At 40.8% G+C, this 18,291-nt stretch overlaps 2 protein-coding genes across 2 annotated transcripts in view; one reads left to right on the top strand and one right to left on the bottom strand.

Moving 5' to 3' along the window:
- SBF2 (SET binding factor 2) overlaps window positions 1-18,291 on the top strand; it is a 247,743-nt gene that overhangs the window by 206,634 nt on the left and 22,818 nt on the right. Inside the window, exons 30-35 of the mRNA XM_056851939.1 lie at window positions 4,483-4,545; window positions 6,585-6,772; window positions 8,090-8,266; window positions 9,336-9,437; window positions 10,011-10,196; window positions 16,727-16,853. Coding sequence (XP_056707917.1) covers window positions 4,483-4,545; window positions 6,585-6,772; window positions 8,090-8,266; window positions 9,336-9,437; window positions 10,011-10,196; window positions 16,727-16,853 — 843 coding nt within the window. The remainder of the gene's footprint in view (window positions 1-4,482; window positions 4,546-6,584; window positions 6,773-8,089; window positions 8,267-9,335; window positions 9,438-10,010; window positions 10,197-16,726; window positions 16,854-18,291) is intronic.
- Window positions 1-18,291, bottom strand: part of SWAP70 (switching B cell complex subunit SWAP70) — a 309,546-nt gene that overhangs the window by 127,845 nt on the left and 163,410 nt on the right. The gene's annotated exons all lie outside the window — the stretch shown is intronic.

The raw sequence follows: 18,291 nt of genomic DNA on the forward strand, positions 1-18,291 counted from the left end.
CACTCTGTGCCATGTTCCCAAATTGCACCAGGGAGGGTTATTTGCCCTGTTATCGAGCTGCAGGTGGAACTAGGCAAATAACTGTTATCGAGCTGCAGGTGGAATGAGCTGCAGGTGGAATGAGGCAAACATCAAGCTGCAGGTGGAATGAGGCAAACATCCTGGGGATGTTTCAGCTGCAGAAAGGGGCCCCTCCTCCCCAACACCATGTGCCAAGCAGAAATGGGGCCTACGGCCCTTTAAAAAGCTGGTTCCCTGCAGCTGCTGTCTGGACACATCTCAAAAACTTTAATGTGTAGTTTGGCTCTAATGGAGGTGATCACATGGTTCTTGTAACTGGATTACTTTAACCAACACTGAGGGCTGTGTAGCTATTCACTGGAGTTGGTCTATGGTCAACAGGTGTTGGGTACTTATGGGCATCTGGCTGAATCCATATCTATACCCTCTTTCACACAGACATCCAATAGAGAATTAAAGCCTTTTAAAGCTGGTAGTGCTGTCCACCAACAAGCTAGAAGACCATACTCATATGAGGAGGCAACCTACTGTTGCGTGTGGATGTCTTCGAGGCAGAACAGATGTGAATTCAAAAATATTTCAGTCAGCTGTCCCACTTTATTCTAGTATGAATCACCACAAATATGAATCATTAGATGGGTAACGCCACCAAGACAAAAGTTACTATCCAGATTCTAACTTGGGTGAAGGCTGTGTTTTGTGAATGGTCATGATCAGCACAGTATTTAAGTAAAAGTGATCCCATCTGTGTATATTGGTGATACATATGAAGGCTACAGTAGTGAGTTTGTTCAGTCATGGTAATGTAAGATAGCCAGGATTGTGTCACTAAGTAAAGAGTGAAGGAGCACTTTTGATTTCTCTCCGCATGGTTTATATTGGGTAATAAATCTCTAGAAAATAAGGTGTTTAGAAATGAAGGGAAACTATGTTTTGAAAATATAATAAATCAATAGGTCATGAAAGAGGGTAGCAGAAGTTGCAATATTTGCAAACTTGTGATGTATTGTAGAACATTGGGAGAGTAGGTACATGTTTAATTGCTCATTTCACATCCTGGTTAACCAAAGGTATTGCATTTAAAGCAGATAATTCCTTCGATTGCAGTGTGACTAATGGTGTGGATCAGGTTGTAAGAGTACTATATCAATTTAAACCATTTGAGAAGTGATGGTAGGATATTTTGGGAAGAAGTATGATTTCATGGATGAATTGGCAGTTGTTACTAACAAAATTAGGTATTGCATTGCTTCAAGTTATGGTAGAATATAGTGGAGCCTTGTTCTGTAGAAAGAGGAAGAATCTGCAGTTGCATATGCCATGGCATTTACTGTAGGAAGTGCCCCAATTTTGGGCTAGTGTGCACCTTCTTTCAGAAGATGATCAATAGCAGCAGTTTAAACATGCAGTCAGTCCCTTTCCATGATAGTATGGACAAGTTCCCTGTCCTCAGGTGGCTGCCAAGGTAGTTGTACTGTGAGAAATATTAATGTGTCCATACTGCCTCTTAGACAGGACAGGTAAAAGGAAATATCTGGCCTCACAATCGTCTCCTTCCCATATTGGGAGAAGTTACTGCTGAAACAGGGATCTCCCACCATTGGTTTGCATAATATGACTGCCAGGTTAGTAAGGGTGGAAGACAGCATCAGAGGGAGAATCAGGACTTGTTCCTTTTCGTACTCTGCCATACTCCTTAGCAAAGTACTCTACCACTGAGTTATAGTATAAGTCAACTAAAGTAGCACTTTTATGCAAGGCTGCCAAGAGCCACCATGGGCCCCTAGACAAAGATTCCATCTGCCCCCATATGACTCTGATCCTAACCATGTGACTAATTTTGTAATTTTATATTTGTACACAAATGCATATCTGTGTACCAATATAGGACACACTTCTTACATTCACAAATTTCATGTCACAATCTTTAAGTAAGTAAATCAGTAAGAAATCTATTTCAATTTACCCTTGTACCTTTACCTAGCACAAAAGGAGAGGCAAAATGAGTTATGTAGTGGTGCAGGTTGAGAAGAACTGATATCATTGGGACTGCTTTTGCTGACATATTTTCTAAAAAGATTAAGTCATGTGTCATTTAGCACAAAGCTTAATGTCTGCAGTAGCAAAGTAGTATTTACAAAGGGGTATTAGAGGTCCCACCAATACAATAACAACAACCCACTGCCTGAACAGTGTTAAAAATGCAATTAAATCTAATTAAGGGGGAGGGGAGGAGTTCTATCTTCTGTTCCATGTGTCACCTCTAAGGCAAATTAACATTTTATTACTATGCATGTAAAGCAGGGGGCGCATCCTGTTATTACGATAGATCATGGGGAAATATTAACTCCCCCCTTCCATTGACAATATTAAAAAGGGGTTGTACCTTGAGTCCTTTACTGCTAAGTATGTTGTAAGTTGTCAACCAGGGATAAGCAGAAGCTGAGACTAAGACTGACAAATAAGGGAGGGGATTAAAATTAGAAGGGAGGAGAGAAAAATGGAGCCAGATCATGAAAGGAAGAGCAAAATGAAGAAAAACTGTGGAAAAGAAAAAGAGAAATTAAGAAAAGAGGAAATGTTATTTTATTTTTTTCCACACCAACAGAACTACCCTTTTGCAAGCTCTGAATGAGCAGACAAAGTTAGAGCTGGGTGGAAAAAAGGAAGATATGCCAGCATTTGCCTCCTTGTAGTAAACTGTGCAGAAAGGCATCACCAGAAGAGAGAGCTACTTTTGTTTAGTGTGGTCTTTCTTCCTTGCACCCCTAGTGGCTGCTGTGCCGAATTGCATTAGAAGTAAAATAACTAGAAATTCATTCTGAATGTGGCCCTCCAGCTGATACGGGCCCCAGGAATTTTATCCCCCCAGTCCCCCCTCTCAGTGGCCCTGCTTTTGTGACATATGCTGAACAAACTCTGGAATCTACTTTCTATCATATCACTGTTTCCTGCTTCCTATATTCCAGTTCTCTGATGCTTCACGGTATTCATGTTGACTGTGAATAATGATGCCTTTCCCTTCTGAATATAAGTATATGCACTGTTGTAATCAGGAAGGCTAAATTTTGCACGTTCACAGAATGACTCATACAGAATATGCAGATAATATAGATTCCACAAATATTCTAGTGTGTCAATATAGTCAACATAAATAATACATTTGTGTCTAAAATTGGTCACACTTGGTTGTAGATATTAATACATCATCAACCAAAGTGATAGCTGCTAATCATGACTTTATAGCATTTTGTACTCTTACATTTACTCTGTCTTGAATATCATAAATAGTACAGAAATAGAAGGGAATTGGGAGGGGATTCACAGAGTGTTGGGAGGTCAGGTTTTAGTTTACCCTAAACTTTACCTTAAACTGCTCTACACAGAACCTCCTTGTGGGTTTAGTTCCATTAGCAAACACTGCATTTACTATTTAACTATTATGTCTCTAAGCTAAACCCCCGCTTTAAAAAAAAAAAAACAGATTCCCCCAAAATGTGATTTGCACTGGGCCAGATTCCATAGTTTATGGTGCCTATCACAAACGTGACCAAATAGTTTCAATTTGCAGGCGTGCCAGCATATTACTCAAAGCTGAAGCTTTTGTTTCAATTCCCCCTTTTATTTGTCTCACATATAATATGATACTTAAATCAGGTACATGCAGCAATGTTTAGCATCCAGCTATCCTCCAAGTGGCAATGTTAGAGCAATAGAATACTTCCACAGCAATAATGTTCTTCTCTCAATTTACCTGAAGTGTTTGTGGGGGAAATGTGGACTCTTGTTTTGTTTTGTTTTAAAGCAGGAGTCATTACTGCAATTTTCTATTAAAACCACATTTCCATTGCACCCAATGGTGTACATATAAGACTAGGTTATCAACCCACACACAATGCATGAGTGCTGCCAGAAAGGAGTGCCCAGAAACAAATTAATGCATGCTAATAGTTTAACGGTAAATGACATGTGTGCTTTGCATGGTGCTTTAGATATGCAGGTAAGGCTATAGAGGCTTCCAATTTAAATTTATGCTTCAGCCAAATCAATAATAGGCATATTTTGAGCTAAAAAAAATTTTTAAATGAAAAAACCTGTTACGTTTTTAATTCCCACACACACACAAAGTCTCCCTTTGGTATTATACAGTGGCACATCATTTTTGGCTTCTTTTCATGTCTGCAGTTACTGCAGTGCCCATGGACATTATCATGTTTGGCAAATAATGCAGCTTTTTTCCCCTTTATTGAAATTCCTGTGGCTGGATTTACACATGGACTCAATTCCTTAGAACTACTTGTTAGATCACATGTTATTAAAAGTTATCATTTTAATCCTATGTGAATGGAAATTTACTTGTAATCTTTTTCTTCTCTCCTGTTCAATTTGCTGTGACTGTCTTGTTCCAATGTGCATTCCATTGCTCCTCCCTTTCCTCCTGCCCTTACTGCTATCTGCCAGTGCTTGGGTACAGAGATAAATGTTTCACTCATTCAAATACCAAATCAGGAAGAGTCTATCAAGGTACCGTATTTTTTTTTTGCACTAATAGTACTTTCTACCATTTCCATAATGTGCTTAGGCACACTATATTCTGTTTCCACGTAAAAACTTTGCCACAGTATAATGTGGAAAGATTTCTAGATTAGAATAAGCCAGCGTGGTATAGTGGTTAAGAGTGGTGGTTTGGAGCGGCAGAGTCTGATCTGGAGAACCGGGTTTGATTCCCCACTCCTCCACATGAGCGGCGGAGGCTAATCTGGTGAACTAGATTTGTTTCCCCACTCCTACACACGAAGCCAGCTGGGTGACCTTGGGCAGAGTTACAGCTCTGTTAGAGCTCTCTCAGCCCCACCTACCTCACAAGGTGTCTGTTGTGGGGAGGGGAGGGGAAAGTGATTGTAAGCCGGTTTGATTCTGCCTTAAGTGGTTGAGAAAGTCGGCATATAAAAACCAAGTCTTTTTCTTCTTCTAATCACTACAAATACAAAGAATATCATACTCTCCAGGCTTCATTACTAAATAGCCGAAGAATAAAGAATTATTATTACTTAATAAGTTAGCATCCCTGCAGACGTCATTGCTGGTTCAGGACTGGTGAATGAGCAAATAGTAGAGGAAACCTGGTACTTATTATTGCAGTTTTTATATAAGGGGAAATATCTGGCCTCACAACTGTCTCCTTCCTATGTTGGGAGAGGTTACTGCTGAGACAGCGATCTCCCACCATTGCTGGTGCATAATATGACCGCTGTGTTAGTAAGGGTGGAAAACAACAAACACCATAGGGAGTGGTGAATGGATGGAGTGGTGAGTAGGTATCTATTTGGCCTTTAATCACTGTAACCCATCACTGGTAAGCGTTGTAGTCTGCATGCGCTTGTAAATTTGTAGTCTCTGTTGATTTGTAATGCCTCTGTGTTTGACATAACCTCTTTTTTACTAAGTGACTGGGATCCCAAGGCTACATTGTCAGTGGCATGATTTGTTTCAGCCCTAATATCCCTCAAATATTAGATATATGCTGCTCAGGATCAATGGATCAAGGAGCTTCTAAGGGATAAAGGAAAGGAATACTATTGGAAACAAGTCTGATTTTATTATAGAGGTGTTCTGAGGTGAGGTGATACATATACCTTGCTTTATTTCAGAGGGAAACTCCTTTAAATGGTGCCTTACCAACTTCCTGATTGACCATTTTTGTTTGTTTTGACCTGTGCACTCACGTCTAAAGCAAGTGAACTGGGTACACTTTTCAGGCAGACTGTCTCGTTTGCTACAGCATTAACATTTGAGTAAAAATTCGTTGCCATCTTTTAAATACGTCCATTATCAGAATACAGGATCTCCACAGGAAATCAACTATCCATAGTGTTTATCATATGGCCAAGAAAGCTTACATGAATTATTGTGTTTGGTAATGAGCATCTCATGTGATATACTTATTTAACAACTGCAACACGTAGCTTGGTCACACAGGAGCGGCTTTGTGATGGCAGCCACACCTTGGTAAAACAGCACATGTGCCTACCTTGCATTAGGAGATTCCTTCCATAAATTCTCTCTCCCTCATCCAATTGCAGATTAATGCTTTTCACTTTGAAATGCTATTCATAGTGACTATTTGCTATTGGTGTGGGTGAGGGAGGGACACCACAGTTATACCTACCTGACAGCTATACTGATATGAAAGTAGATGTAGAGCGGTGGTATTATGAATGTTATATGTAATACTAACAGAGTGGTTTACATTTCTGTTTGAGCGCTGCTTAGTGGAAAGGCAATCAATAAATGAATTAAAATTAAACATATGAAACGGCTTGCTTTAGACATTATTTCAGTTGCACAACTTGGTAAAATTTAACATTTGAATCACTTCGGCGCGGAATCATTTTGCACTCAGGTGCATGAATTTTGACGCATAGTCATAAAGATTGCAAACGATATGCAAACGTTTTATTTTCAAGCAATATTTATATATGCATGTTTTACTGGAGAATTACAAAATAATCCAGTTCCATGAAAAGATGAACTATCTGATTATATTTTTAATCTTTATGAAGGTATGTGGGCGAGTCTTCGTTCTAGCAGTCGGTTTATCAGCACTCAGATGCCGTTCCTTGATGTGGGTGCAAGACTAGCTGGGAAAGACGGTTCGCCTTCCTATAACAGCAGTAGTGCATATTTTCAAAACCAGCTCCTGAAGCGCCAAGCTGCCCTCTACATATTTGGAGAAAAATCTCAACTAAGGGTATTTCTGCTTTCCTAAAATAGATTTGGGAGGGTTGCGTGGTTACCTCTAATATTAAGAACAGTATATAGCTGTGGATACTACACTGCACAGAATTATTCAAGGTGGAACTGCATAGATTCCAGTGGAATTTAAGTGCTTTTTGGATTGCAGAATAAGATACAGTGAAGGAGATTATGCATTTATTGCTTGCTAGATTAGAAAAAGTGGCTTAAATCAGGTACACATCCAAAGTGGATGCTGTCTATCTGCATCTTTCATCATCTCCAATGGGATGTGCATATCCATCTGGATTGCAGTATACTGTAAACATGTTGCTAGAGTTAGATTAGTAGACCTGACTTTTTAAAAGTTAAAATGAGTGAGGTTAATTTTCCATTGGTTTATATTGGGCATTGCGCCACTTAATGAAACAGAGAGTAATGTATACTACTACCATGTTCATATAATATATTCACGCATCCAGAAGAATTCAAAAGATCCGAAAAGAAACCTGCATACATTCTGTTTCAAAAGAGGCAACTGTGTTGAAGGCTGATGACATCTGAAACCAATCTGTAATAATGCTCAGCCTCAGAAATCATTATCTGTGTCAGCGGTCTGTGAAGAAAATGAAAAGAAGCTACAGGTGTATTTGGATTAGTATTGCCACTTGCCCAGACTCAGCAACCTCATCCTTCCTTAATGTTTCCTTCTGCCGTATGGATGGTTGGGTGGGTGGGTGGGTGGGTGGATGGATGGATGGATGGATGGATGCTGTCTCAAAACCTGTTGTGAATTATACAGCTCCAAAGTTAGCCAAGGGGTGGGCAGTACGCTATCTCTTTTCATTCTGGGCTATAGCTAGGAATTCCAGGAACTGTGCTAGGTCATTCTGGCCATTTTAAAAAGCATTAATTGTAGTATAACAATCTCTACCATACCAAAAATAGTGTTTATTATTTTCTGGCAGCTGTACCTACTTTCCTCTGGCACAACATGGAGTGTTGTGACAAGGGAAGTACTGTGCGGGGAGGCAGTAGGGGAAAATGTAGGGGAAAGGTATATTTGGATGGTGCCAATAAAAGAAGCATCACAGGTAAAAAGTATGCAAGGCATACTTTGTATGCACTTTGCACATGCACCCTGTATGCTCTGTATCCATATGCACTTTCTACATGCACCTTGTATTTTGGAATCAGTAGGAAGACTCAGAAAAACTTAAATGTTCTGAAGGAGGGACAGGGCAGCTGTTCAGCAAAAAAACAAACAAAAAGTACTTTAAAATACAGATTTGGTTCAGAATGAGTAACACAAGCAAATATATTTTGTCCACAGGGCTTCAAACTTGATTTTGCTTTAAATTGTGAATTTGTTCCAGTGGAGTTCAGTGACATTCGACAAGTGAAAGCTAGCTTTAAAAAGCTCATGAGTGCTTGTGTTCCTAGCAATATTCCTGCGGATTCTGAAATAACATTCCTCAAAGCGCTTGGAGAATCAGAGTGGTTCCCACAGGTAAAATGATGGGGGGGTGGGAGTCATAAATGTCTGTCTGTGTGACTTCTGTGGAGAAGTCAAAGGGCTATTTCTGCCTGGCAAAATGTTTCCATTTGATCCATAGCTGCCTTAAATTAAATTGGCTGTGTTCTTAAGCATACAGAACTCTTTCAATGTGGTCTTGACAACTAGGACATGGGCTGCCCCCTCTCATATTAAATCAATCATGAAAATGCAGTACTTGGCTATAATGTTTTGTACCTCTGACAGTCAGTGTATCTATTCCTTGATTAAAATCAGTTTAAATTTACAACATTTAATAATGAAAGATGAATAATGTGGCTGAATATATTATTGTAGCTGGGTATATTATTCATTAAAGCTCTAACCATCACATTATATATAGTTTAGCATTTGGCCCCAATGCCATTGAAATGAAATGTATCTTATGTAGTGGAATTCTTTGAAGAATATTTCAGTCTTATGTCTCTTGCATTTAAATATTTTAATGCTCTGAGAATCTACTATCATTTTAATTATGTTTTCATGTGTAGTAAGTATTATTAGATTATATCATGTACTATCACAGTATATTTTGATATACTATTTATTATAGAGGTAATATCTCAGTCCTTATCACTGCATTCATGATATCAAATCTATTGGACTTGAACAGGTTAAGGATGCATTATGCAAATAATGGGAAAGTAACCACTTAATAGGGGTGTGTCTTTGGATATACCCGAGCCAAAATTGGGGTTAGTATGGGGATATCCAGAATGAGCCAAAACACTCCTGAAATCCCTGGGGAGAAAGGAATTGCCCCCTGTTCGGCAGTCCATAAAATTTAAAGAGTCATTTTTTTTCTGTGGAAAGACGTGGCCTCTAAACTCTAGCCAAATAGCTGAGGGATGCACTCTAAATAATGGAAGTATATCCAATACCCTTTATACTAAAACAAGCTTTTTGTTGATGATATCTAATGGGCTGTGGTTCTTTGGGTATTGGAATAGTTTGATTCTGTTCATCATTTTATCCTCAGGGTTATATTTCATTTTAGTAACAAATAGCCTTTTCTTCCTTACAGCTTCATAGGATAATGCAGTTGGGGGTGATTATATCAGAGCTGCTTGAGAATGGCTCTTCAGTTTTGGTTTGTCTTGAAGATGGCTGGGATATCACCACACAGGTGGGCTATTGTTATGTGCTTGAGTGTAGTAATGGCCACTAAAGAGATACATTGTGCTTTGATTAATTGACTATACCTATGTACTCTAAAATCAAATACATGTTGGAACTCCAAAAACAATCTTTCTGCAACAGAATGCAGCAGCTGTCTGGGCTGTGACCTGCTCTTAAATAATCTATAGTAACCTAAGTAGACATATAGTAACCCCACACTGGCCCTACACTGTTCAGACTAAATTGAGGGTTTTCTGTATACTGCTCAGGAAAACCTAAGCTTCATCTCTAGAATTCACTGACCTTTTGAAATATATGTTTTTGTGCTGAAGGCACAGGGATTGTGGAGCCATTGTGCACAAAAGCCAAGTGGGGTGGAGCTTCAGTGAAGAGGGGAAATGCATGAGTTGCTCCCCCATCCCTTCTGCACTAGTAGAAAAGCTGGTAGGATCCAACCTTTTGAATTTGTGTTGGCTTTCCAACTAGTAAATCCCATGGTGATATAATATATGAAGTATACTGAACTGTCTGAAATACACTGTATCGGATCTTAATATATGAGTTTCATCTTACGGCCTAGGTGGTTTCCCTTGTGCAGTTACTCAGCGATCCCTTCTATCGAACGCTTGAAGGTTTCAGAATGCTAGTGGAAAAAGAATGGCTCTCCTTTGGTCACAAGTTCAGCCAGCGTAGTAATTTGACCCTCAATTGTCAGGGGAGTGGATTTGCTCCTGTCTTTTTGCAGTTCTTGGACTGTGTGCACCAGGTAAGTACGAGGAAAAAGCTTTTTATAATGTTATATTGATGCAAAACCGTCAGTTTCCAAGAGCAAAGGCCGAAGTTGGAGAAACTGAAATATCTTTTATGTCCCTAGGATATATAAACTCTTGGTAGGATAAAAATGAGACGAAAGTTCCAGTTTCTTATCTTCTCTGTACCCTAGCAAAAAAGGGAGACATCTTTTCCTCTTCCCTGAAGTAGACTGTGCATGCAAGAAGATGTAACAAAGTGTTATTGTTGAGCACAAATAGAGGCAGCTGGATAAACTAAGCATCCAAGAACTTTGTATGCACTTTGTATGCTATTTAATCTCTACGTTAATCCCTTAGGAGAAAGCATTCATGTCTTTGGGGTAGGTTGTCATCAATATGCGCACAATATCCAGCTCTATGGGGGGATTTATTTATTTATTTATTTCATTTTATACCCCGCTTTCCCACAGCCAAGGCTGGGCTCAGGGCAGCTCATAACACAATTTCGTATATCAAATACATAAGTACCATAAAACGATTTCACATAAAATCAATAATAAAATTAATAGTTTCCAGCCCCATAAACATCCATAATAATTTAATAAAACTTAGCAAATGGCGCACCATGTTGTATAGAAGCCACTGCAAGGCCTGTGGAATAGTCAGCACCCCCACACATCAATTTGATAGTTGATTTAAAACAAAGGGTGAGGGGATATGGAGGCCAGCGTTGATGGAAAACTGTGGCTGACCTCAACCATAGGCTTGGTGGAAAAGCTCCGTTTTACAGGCTCTGCGGAAAGCTTTGAGATCCTGCAGGGCCCTGGTCTCATCAGAAAGGGAGTTCCACCAGGTCAGGGCCAGGGCCAAGAAAGCCCTAGCCCTGGTCAAGGACAGCCTAACACTCTTATCCAAATCGTCTGGTGATCCTGTAGAAGTCCCGAGCCATTGCCTGACTGCTATGGTTAAATGGCTAAGAATGAACCAGTTGAAACTGAATGCTGACAAGATGGAAGTGATGCTGGTTGGGAAAGACAACGTCTTCAAGGACGTTGTGCGTACCACATCTGATGGGGTCCAACTGACAATTGTTGACTCAATTAAAGACCTAGCAGTTATGGACCCAGTATTATTACTGGAGAAGAAAGTTAATGCAACTGCAAAAAATGCTTTCGTCTATTTTCATTTAGTCCGGACAGTGACACCCTACCTTGACTTAGTTGATCTGGCAACGTGGATCCATGTCACTATAACCTTGAGGCTAGATCAGTGCACTCTACATGGGTCTGCTAGTTAAGTCAACTAAGAAACTCCAGTTGGTATGGAATGCTACAACTTAGTTGTTATCAGGAACTAGGTGGAGCACGCACATCACACCCATTCTGCAGTCAGTGCATTGGTTGCTGATCAGTTACTGGGTTCAATTCAAGGTACTGGTCATCACCCACAAAGCCCGTAATGGCCTTGGACCCAGATACCTGCAGGACCACGTCTTCTACTATGCTCCACTGTGTGAGCTTTGCTCAGATGAGCAAAGCCTTCTGAGAGCAAAGCCTGCAAATGGGCAAGATCAGCAACAGTCTGTACACATACATTATCTGTTGTGGCTTCCAACTTGTGGAGTGGCCTGCCTGTGGAGATCAGGAAGGCCAAGGCTAACATTTTGCAGAATGTGCAAAACAGAAATGTTCAGGAAGGCATTTTTATAAAGGAGTTAGAACTGTAATATAATGAAACAGCTCAGGAGAATGTTTTTATAAAGGGATAGGATTGTAGTACCGTATATACTCGGGTATAAGCCGACCCGAGTATAAGCCGACCCCCCAAATTAGAGGCCAGAAAAGGGAATTTCTTATTGACCCGCATATAAGCCGAGGGGCAATAAGAAATTTCCTTTACCCGCAATGCTGCGCTCTAAAATGGCGGCCGCCATTTTAGAGCGCAGGGCCCCTGCCCCAGGTCGCCCTCCCGCCGCCTCCCAGGCCCTCCCGACCCACCCCGACCCCAGTGCCATCCAAGGGGGGGGAGGGGGAAAAGCCCCTGAACCCACTACTTACCTGGAGAGGCGGCGAAGCGGCGGCGCGTCCTTCCTGGGCTGGCAGGAGGCCCCTCCAGCCGGTAGCGAAAGGCGCCCAGGCGCGTGGGCGGTAGCGGCGCGACGGGCAGGGGCCTCCCAGGGCCCCTCCCGGCGGGAGAAAATGGCGGCGGGGGCCTGGGGGGGGGCCAGGGCAGCTTCTCTGCGGCTGCAGAGAGGCTGCCCAAGACCCCTCCCGGCGGGAGAAAATGGCGGCGGGGGCCAGGGGGGGGGCCAGGGCAGCTTCTCTGCGGCTGCAGAGAGGCTGCCCAAGACCCCTCCCGGCAGGAGAAAATGGCGGCAAGGGCCGGGGGGGGCCAGGGCAGCTTCTCTGCGGCTGCAGAGAGGCTTCCCAAGACCCCTCCCGGCGGGAGAAAATGGCGGTGGCTCGGCAGCAGAGGTAAGTTCCCTCCTCCCTCCTCCCCCCCTCCCTCCTCCCTCCTCCCCCCTCCCTCCCTCCTCCCTCCTTCTCCCTTCTACCGTATTGACCCGTGTATAAGCCGAGGCCGGCTTTTTCAGCCCTTTTTTTGGGCTGAAAAACTCGGCTTATACACGAGTATATACGGTATATTGCAGCTTTGATTTTATGTATCACCTTACTTTACTGCCTTCTCCCTTTGTAATCCATTTTCTGCATTATGGTTTGCCCATGCCTTAGGCAGGTTTGTTGCTGTTGTTTTTGTTTGTTTGATTTGTTTCCTAATTCTGCATTCCTAGTCCTAATGCATTATTTATTGGATGTATTGTGTTGTTGGATTGAATTGTTTTTCATATTTTGTAATCTGCCTTCAGTCTCAGCAAGAAAGGTGGGCAATAAATGAAATAAAACAAATAAATGACTGTAACCTAATCAGGAGAAATAAGTGGAAGTTTCAGATTGCCATTGCTGACATGAGTAAAACAAGAAAGCTGCTGGAAAATGTTTGTCCTTGTTTCAACCAGAAAGAACATATGAAACAGCAATTCTTAAATTAGAACTGCATCATCTTTTAAAAAACCATTGTTTGTGCCAGTATCTCCAGGTGTCAGCTGAATTATTAAAGTGATCATTCTTTCACAACAGCAACATCTGGTAAATCTTGTAATTGTTTCTAGGGAGGGCAGAATTGTGGGGAATTTGATGATGTCATACCAGGAAGCTCCCCTTGCTTTATGCATCAGATTATGTCTATTTAGTATGTTGGTTAATTTTATAGTTTGCATAAACCCTTGTCAATGAATCAACAATGTTTGATGTGTAGATTAGGCACAGGTATTGGGTACAATCCAGAAAATTTTAGATGTACATCAAGAAATCAGTGAGACAACTCAATAATTTCAATAGAAAGTTATTGAAACTACTGCCAATACATGTGTTATTCATGACTGCAAGTATCAGTTCTTAAAGGGGAAATATGAAACACTGTATTGTTTTCAGTACATTTTATATGGGGGGCTTTATTCTTGGTTGCCACCTGCTTAATTGCTGCTGACAGGGGTACCTAGATCAGGGGCTTCAAGAATAATCTTGGATGACGGGTAGGCTCGTATGGGAGCATGGGTACTTAGTCCCAAGTAATTTAAAGGTTAAAACCAGTACTTTGAATTGTACAAACTATAAGCAAGTGAACCCGTTGCAGTCAATAAACACACTGAAAACTGCAGTGGGTCCAGAAGACAGCTCCACGTGCAGCACATTTCTAGGAGTCACCAGAGCATGGATAATTGTGGCCAGACTACCTCATTTCATAGTCACTGTGGCAGCCTAAACTGGTAAAACACAGAGGTTACCTGGACCTCCAAAGTAAAGGCTGGATCTAAGAACACCCCTAAGCTGTTAACTGGATCCATAACAAAGAGTACAACCCCCCGGCGAGTTTGATCACCACCTCCATGAACAATTGCACTTCTGCCTTTTCTGGACTGAACTTCAGATCATTCACCTTTCATAAACCCATAACAGATTCTAGGCATCTGTCCAAGACTTTTACAACCACACTAGCTCCACCCGAGTCATTTGTAAAGTTCAAATAGAGTTGGGTATCATCAGCACTTGGATAGCTTCTCACCTCAAATGATCTTACACTGCAATGTCAATGTAGATGTCAAACATTATAAGACACATAATGGAACTTTCTGGGACCCCAGCACTAATACCATGAGCCTAAGCAAAGTCTTCCAGCACCACCTTCTGAAATTAATCCATGAGGTAGTAATGGTACTAATAGAGTTCAGTTCTTCCAACCGCCATCCACATCCTAAACAAGCACTTCAAAAGATGGAATTGCAATCAATGGAATGCAATCAATGGAGTTGCATCCGACTTTCATCTAAATTTAATCCAGCTTTCCTGATACATTCTGCATATAGATTGAACAGATAGGGAGATAAAAATTCATCCTTGTCGGACACCTTTGCCAATTGTCTTTGCCTTCAGCATCCATAGTTGGGGCATAAACGTGAATGATGGTTAAGTTGATAGGCTTTCCATGAAGTAGGATTGATATTATTTGTTTTATAGCCCCTAATTGCTTGTGCTACATCTCGCCACACTATTAGAGCAACTTTGTTTCTTCTGCATTTGCCATTTCCAGAGTAAAAAACTGCAATTTTCTGACTGACAATGTCATAACCCAGTCCACTTTAGTTCACTTGCTCCTAGAATTAAACATTCCATTTCTCATTTTATGATTTCAAGTTTACCTTGATTCCTACTTCTCATGTTCCATGTACCTATTATATGTGTCCAACAGCTGTGGACTTCCCTTTTGGGTCCATTCACATCAAGAATTGAAAATCCTTTCGGCTTTAGTTGCGTCATTAAAAATAGCACTATTCATACTTGTCCGCAGCTCTTCCCCAGTAGCTGATTGTAAAACTCACACCTGCTAAATTTAGATTTTAATTGGTTCTTGTAGGTTATCCGGGCTGTGTGACCGTGGTCTTGGTATTTTCTTTCCTGACGTTTCGCCAGCAGCTGTGGCAGGCATCTTCAGAGGAGTAACACTGAAGGACAGTGTCTCCCAGTGTCAAGTGTGTAGGAAGAATAATATATAGTCAGAAAGGGGTTGGGTTTGAGCTGAATCATTGTCCTGCAAAAAGTATCAAAGGTAATGTGCTAATCATTGTCCTGTAAGTATCAAGATAATGTGCTAATGAGGGTGTGGCATGTTAATATGGAACCATTGTATCCTGAAGTGATCTGTTAATGTGTGAAATCCAAAGCTAATCTGCATGGCTATTGTGGACTGTAGTCTTTGTTAGTCTGGAGGTTTTCATATTAGCACATTACTTTTTGCAGGACAATGATTCAGCTCAAACCCAACCCCTTTCTGACTATATATTATTCTTCCTACACACTTGACACTGAGAGACACTGTCCTTCAGTGTTACTCCTCTGAAGATGCCTGCCACAGCTGCTGGCGAAACGTCAGGAAAGAAAATACCAAGACCACGGTCACACAGCCCGGATAACCTACAAGAACCAATGAACTTTGACCGTGAAAGCCTTCGACAATATTTAGATTTTAATTATTTTTCTCTTATGTTTTACAGTGTGCTCTGCTCAATTCTTTATAAACTAGCAACATTTTAATCTGGATATTCAAGTCTACATAATACTGTGTAACAAAAGAACAAATTATATGCAACCATCTAAATTCAATTTTTTTCTGGGACTAAGAAACACTGTGGCCTTGAAAATAAAAGATTTCTTTTCTGAATCATGACAAATATTGTAACAATTTATTCTAACTCTTGACTATTAATGTACCTTTTGGCCAAGTAAAACAATACTACTGCGTTGTCCCAGTTGGCATAGCACAATTCCAGCTGGCAACTGTGGTGCAAAATTTTCATCACTCTAATAAACCAAAAGTAAAGCTGGGAAAGCTTACAAAGATTGCAAATATTTTCAAAAAAGGCCTACATTCTTCTTTTAGTGCTTTTTCCATTTTCTATCCTACCACTTGATTCTTCAGGACTCCCTAGGTAGTTAATGGCTTCATAATTATATAATATGTAGCAGTCTCCAATAAACAAAATCAGTATGCTGTTGGAAAAGCTTTTCTGAATGCAGAATTATCGTGAACATGGTATTGAGCTAGACATCAGGTGTTTTTTAACTTATAGCATTGGTTTGGATATAGTGCAGCATTTCCATGGGCTGAAGGATTTCTGCCCATAGAATGTGATTTTCCTGCCACCCCCTCCCGCTGCAGCCTGAAACCCCCCCCCCATTTTAACATCATTACTCTACTTTTAATCTACTTGGAGTCATCTTTTTAATCCTGGGCATGCTGATATTTTTATATTCTGATTTATTCTGTTTGACACTTGTTGTTTATTAAGTTCTGAGTCTCCTTGTATGTGTGTGTGTGTGGTGTGGAGAGGCAGAATATAAAAAGTAAATATTTAGTAATATATGGTTCAGTTTGCCTTGTGAAACTTTTGAATTGTAACTATCTTTTCTATCCTCTGTGTATCTTTCAGATTCATAATCAGTATCCAACAGAGTTTGAGTTCAATCAGTATTATCTGAAGTTCTTAGCATTTCACTATGTTTCTAATCGATTTAAAACATTCCTTCTGGACTCAGACTATGAAAGACTAGAACATGGTATGTGGCTGAGACTGATGCTGATTTATTTGCTATTTTATTTTAACGTATTGACTATTATTAACACTGGATTTGCACAAATATTACTTGTGCGCAGTTACATTGCCAAGCAGTAAAAAAAGTATGAGTAATTATTTTCTTCTCTAGTCTATACTGCTTATTGTATATTAATTACTATTTAATTTAAAAACTTTGTTTATACTGCTGCCTTTTGGGGAGGGGCTGTTTTAAATTCAGGGTAATCTGCTTTTATATATAACCTTTTATTTTAAGGGGGTCATCTTAAATTCAGGGTCATCTTCCTTTTGAGTAAATACAATATTAATATAGTACAGGATAGTTGGCTATAGGTAGATTTTTTTCTGAGATGCAAAAGACCACTTTTCAAAAGTGTCTGAAGTCCAAGGCAAATGAACCTTCAACAGACAACCATAATCGCTGACTGGTCTGCTTGGTCAAACAACATTAAAGCTCTGAATACTATCTCAACTCTACCAAGCTTCAGGCGATCCTATGGGAGAAGGCGCTGATGATCTCACAGACTGCCGAGAGCACTTTTTAAAATGGTTACCCCTCAGACAGTTCCGGTACCAACTTCATAAAAGGGTATTGGCTGATGTACTGGCCTTAAAATCTCACCCTGGAGAAAGGATGCAGCAGTTGGCTCAGAAGTAATCAAAACACAACCATGATCTCTAGCTCCATCTCCAAGGGGGGAAAAGGATCTTAGTACCCTAAACCATCTGTTCCTTTTTTCTGCCTCAGTTTCCATCATACTTGAGGTCAATACAGTATTTGAAACTGAACTAATATGGGAAATGCTGCCAGTTTGCCTTTCATCTCATAGCTCTCTGGTACTGATACCATCCATATCTGAGGGTCAGCTGCCATTTCCTGGATTCCAATGGCATTTATCGGCTCCATTTCTTCCAACACAATAGTTGAGAGAAGTCATCTTCATCTTCTCAAAGAGGCATCTAGGTCATTATCTCATTCTTCAATAATGTTTTATTGCTCTCATTCCTAGTTTCAGATGATATTGGTCATTGATTGTGAGCTCAAGAGTCTATAATATGTGATCACAACTGCAATTGCTACTATTTTCATACTCTATCTGACATCCTTTAGACCAGGGGTGGGGAACCTTTTTTCCACCAAGGGCCATTTGGATATTTATAACATCATTCGCGGGCCATACAAAATTATCAACTTTAAAATTAGCCGACCAAGACCCAAGCAGGCAGCTGCCCCAGATGACCCCCCCCCCGGCTGGTCTGTTGCACCAGCCAGGTGTAGCCGTCCAGCTGCACGCCGAAGTTGCTCCTGCTCCACATGGTCGGGGCCGGATTCTACAGCCGGCTCCTGCTACCTCCGCCTGCAGGGATGAAATGAGAACACACTGGCTAAGAACTCCCCCCCACACTGCATTCTGTCCCTG

The sequence above is a fragment of the Euleptes europaea genome, chromosome 6 (genome assembly GCF_029931775.1).
Source record: "Euleptes europaea isolate rEulEur1 chromosome 6, rEulEur1.hap1, whole genome shotgun sequence".
Lineage (NCBI taxonomy): Eukaryota > Metazoa > Chordata > Lepidosauria > Squamata > Sphaerodactylidae > Euleptes > Euleptes europaea.